The sequence below is a fragment of the Physeter macrocephalus genome, chromosome 20, assembly GCF_002837175.3.
Source record: "Physeter macrocephalus isolate SW-GA chromosome 20, ASM283717v5, whole genome shotgun sequence".
Classification (NCBI taxonomy): Eukaryota; Metazoa; Chordata; class Mammalia; order Artiodactyla; family Physeteridae; genus Physeter; species Physeter macrocephalus.
The window spans coordinates 26,389,060-26,391,729 of NC_041233.1; the positions used below are offsets into that span (position 1 = coordinate 26,389,060).

General features: G+C 49.0%; 1 protein-coding gene across 1 annotated transcript in view; it reads left to right on the forward strand.

The window, feature by feature from the left end:
• Positions 1 to 425: 425 nt before the first annotated feature.
• The window catches only part of VDAC2 (voltage dependent anion channel 2), a 15,738-nt gene continuing 13,493 nt past the window's right edge, over positions 426 to 2,670 (forward strand). Inside the window, exons 1-3 of the mRNA XM_007102213.4 lie at positions 426 to 582; positions 788 to 842; positions 1,964 to 2,032. Of these exons, the coding sequence (XP_007102275.1) occupies positions 812 to 842; positions 1,964 to 2,032 (100 nt within the window). The 5' untranslated portion in view covers positions 426 to 582; positions 788 to 811. The remainder of the gene's footprint in view (positions 583 to 787; positions 843 to 1,963; positions 2,033 to 2,670) is intronic.

The window sequence follows — 2,670 nt, forward strand, 5'->3', positions numbered from 1 at the left end:
TCTGCAGGGTGTGCGAACCACAGGGTGTGCGAAACTCTCCGAAGGGAGTTGGAGAGAAGTACGTGACCCGGGGTGCGCAGCCACGCCCAGTCGCGCCGATCCCCGCGCAGGCACGCGCCTGAAGCCCCGCCCCGCCCATGACGAGCGCGCGCGGGGCCTCCGCCCCATCCCTCGCCCGCGAGTTCCCCTCCACGCTACCTCCGCCGTTCCCCGCCCCCTCGCCTTAGGGGCTGCCCTCGTAGTTGCCTGACTTGAGGTCCGGCATCTTCTGCTTTTCCTGCCCCTGCCGAGGGACCGAGGGAGCTCACCCCGTGGGCAGCGGTGCTCTCGGAACACGTGGCCGTTTCGGAGCAGGTTGGAGTGAGCAGCGGGCGGCGCTGCGGGGACAGGCGCGGTGGGCAGCCCCAGGGGCAGCGGCAGGGTCCTGGCGGGGGGAGGACAGGGTTGCGGCGGGCGGAACGGTGTCTCCTTCACTTCGCCCTCCAGCCGCGGCAGCTGCAGCGGGACGCCGAGCTAGCCGAGCGGCCTCAGCTGCTAGCGGAGCGGCAGCGGTGCCTCCCCCTCCCCCCAGGAGACCACCAGGTACCGCCGCGCCCACCTCACTCGGACCTTGGGGCCTAGGCCCCGGCGGCCAAGCAGGACGCCTGAGCCGGACTCGGAGTCGGCTCCGACTCCCTAAGATGGCCGCGCAGCCCCGCGGCCCCTCTCCCCTCAGTCTGAGACCCCCCTTCTGGTCCCTTGATTCGCCTCTGAGCCCCGCTGACCGCACTTCTTGTCCCTCCCTCAGATCACCTCTCCTCGCGGCCTCGCCATGGCGACCTACGGACAGACCTGCCCGCGGCGTAAGTAGAGCGGAGATCTCTGCGGGATGCGGCGGCGGTGTCTGGGCAGCCGAAGCCTCCCGACCAGAAAACCGCAGCTTCTTTCCCCCTCTCTCTCCAAGGGCTTGGAAGTTCGCCCCTTTCGGTAGCCACTCCACTGTCTGATTTCCCTGGCTTTGCAGAGGAGGGGCTGGGTGGTTGGATTTCGGATAGGGGGACTGACTAGGCCTGGGGAGCTGGTCTGTGGCCGTATTCACATTCAGCTTTGACGAACTCAGGAGCAGAAAGTTATTAATCATCGGGTTCAGCTTAGCAGGATTGGATCGGTCACGTTTTTAGAGGAAGTAGTAACCCCCCGTGTGAGGGCGCAAGGTCATTCATTACATGTGCTCCTTAGGGCGTGGACGTGCTATGTAGAATGAATGAGCTGGTGTAAAGACCTCAGATTGCTTGCCCTTAAGCCTCACAGCGTGGGCCGAGGACTTGAGTGTCATACTAATATGTTTAAAGTGCATTTGATATTTAGTTGATGTAGGCGCTTGAGTGAAACATAAATGGCTGTATTTTTCTTTTTAAAGTTCCAATATTTAAGTTTCAGAAGTATGAATTATCTTTCTCTTTCAACTTCAGAATATTGGTTTTGATCTCTGTGAGGATACTAAAGTATGAATAGGGGAGAGAGGGACTTGTCTTAGTTTTTAATTTTATCTCATTTGGTTAAATCAGCACATTCCAGTGAATTTTGGCAGGTATATCTGTATGTACAGATATATACGTGTGTATGTGTTTGATTCTTTCTACTAGTCCCATTCTAGGAAGTGAGGCTACAGGCACTGTGTAAATTTAGGAATAGAAAGTCTTTTTATATATTTTGGAGGGAATTTTCCAAGTTTGTATAAACACTTAACTGTGATTATCTATTTTAGAAATAAGCCTTTGGTGCTGATATCTCCTTCATGGATCATACTAGATTACAGTGTTATTGTAGCTTCTAGTGGTATCAAAACCAAGTTGGACTGCTTGGATTTAAAGGTAGCAGTGGAAAAAAAAAATAAATAAAGGTAGCAGTGGGTCATAAGCTGGTTCTTGGACAGACTGTGGGAGAACAGGGACATTAACACTGGAATGTTTCTTCCCACCAGCAATGTGTATTCCTCCATCATATGCTGACCTTGGCAAAGCTGCCAGAGATATATTCAACAAAGGATTTGGTAAGAACTGTTTTAAAAATTTTAGATCTGAAGTGAAAATGTGTGTTTGGATTGCTTAGTGAATTAGTAATTTCTTCAGATTGTAAATATCTTGCTGCAGTAATTCTTCTATTAGCTACATTTAAGATAACATTTCTGTTAAAAGAGTACTGTAACAATCCACATTTCCCTCCATCCCACATTTCCTCCTTCCATCCCAATTTCCTCCTTTTTTTCATACTTTAGTTCAGGGAATTTACCTTTAAGAAAAAAAACAATTGTTCTTTCATTTTCTTCGGATATAGTTTAGGCCTTGGTTGACTAGAATTACGATGTTTTACTGTTTTTTGCTTTTATGGTGGTGACTCATAAAGGGTTATGGGTTTCTGCAAATAAATTTGGGTTTTGTTAAAGATTTTGTTCCACACCCCACCCTCCCTATCCTTTAGATTATTTCCCCAGTTGTTCAGATTATTAATTCCAAAGTGAGGTATGCCTTTGGGATAAATGTTCTAAATGCCTGTATCATAATAAACTATTGACTATTCTGATATTTAAGTTGAATTGATTTTCTGATCTGATGTTTAGGTTTGAAAAGCATGTTTTTTTTTTTTTTTTTAACATCTTTATTGGAGTATAACTGTTTTACAATAATGTGT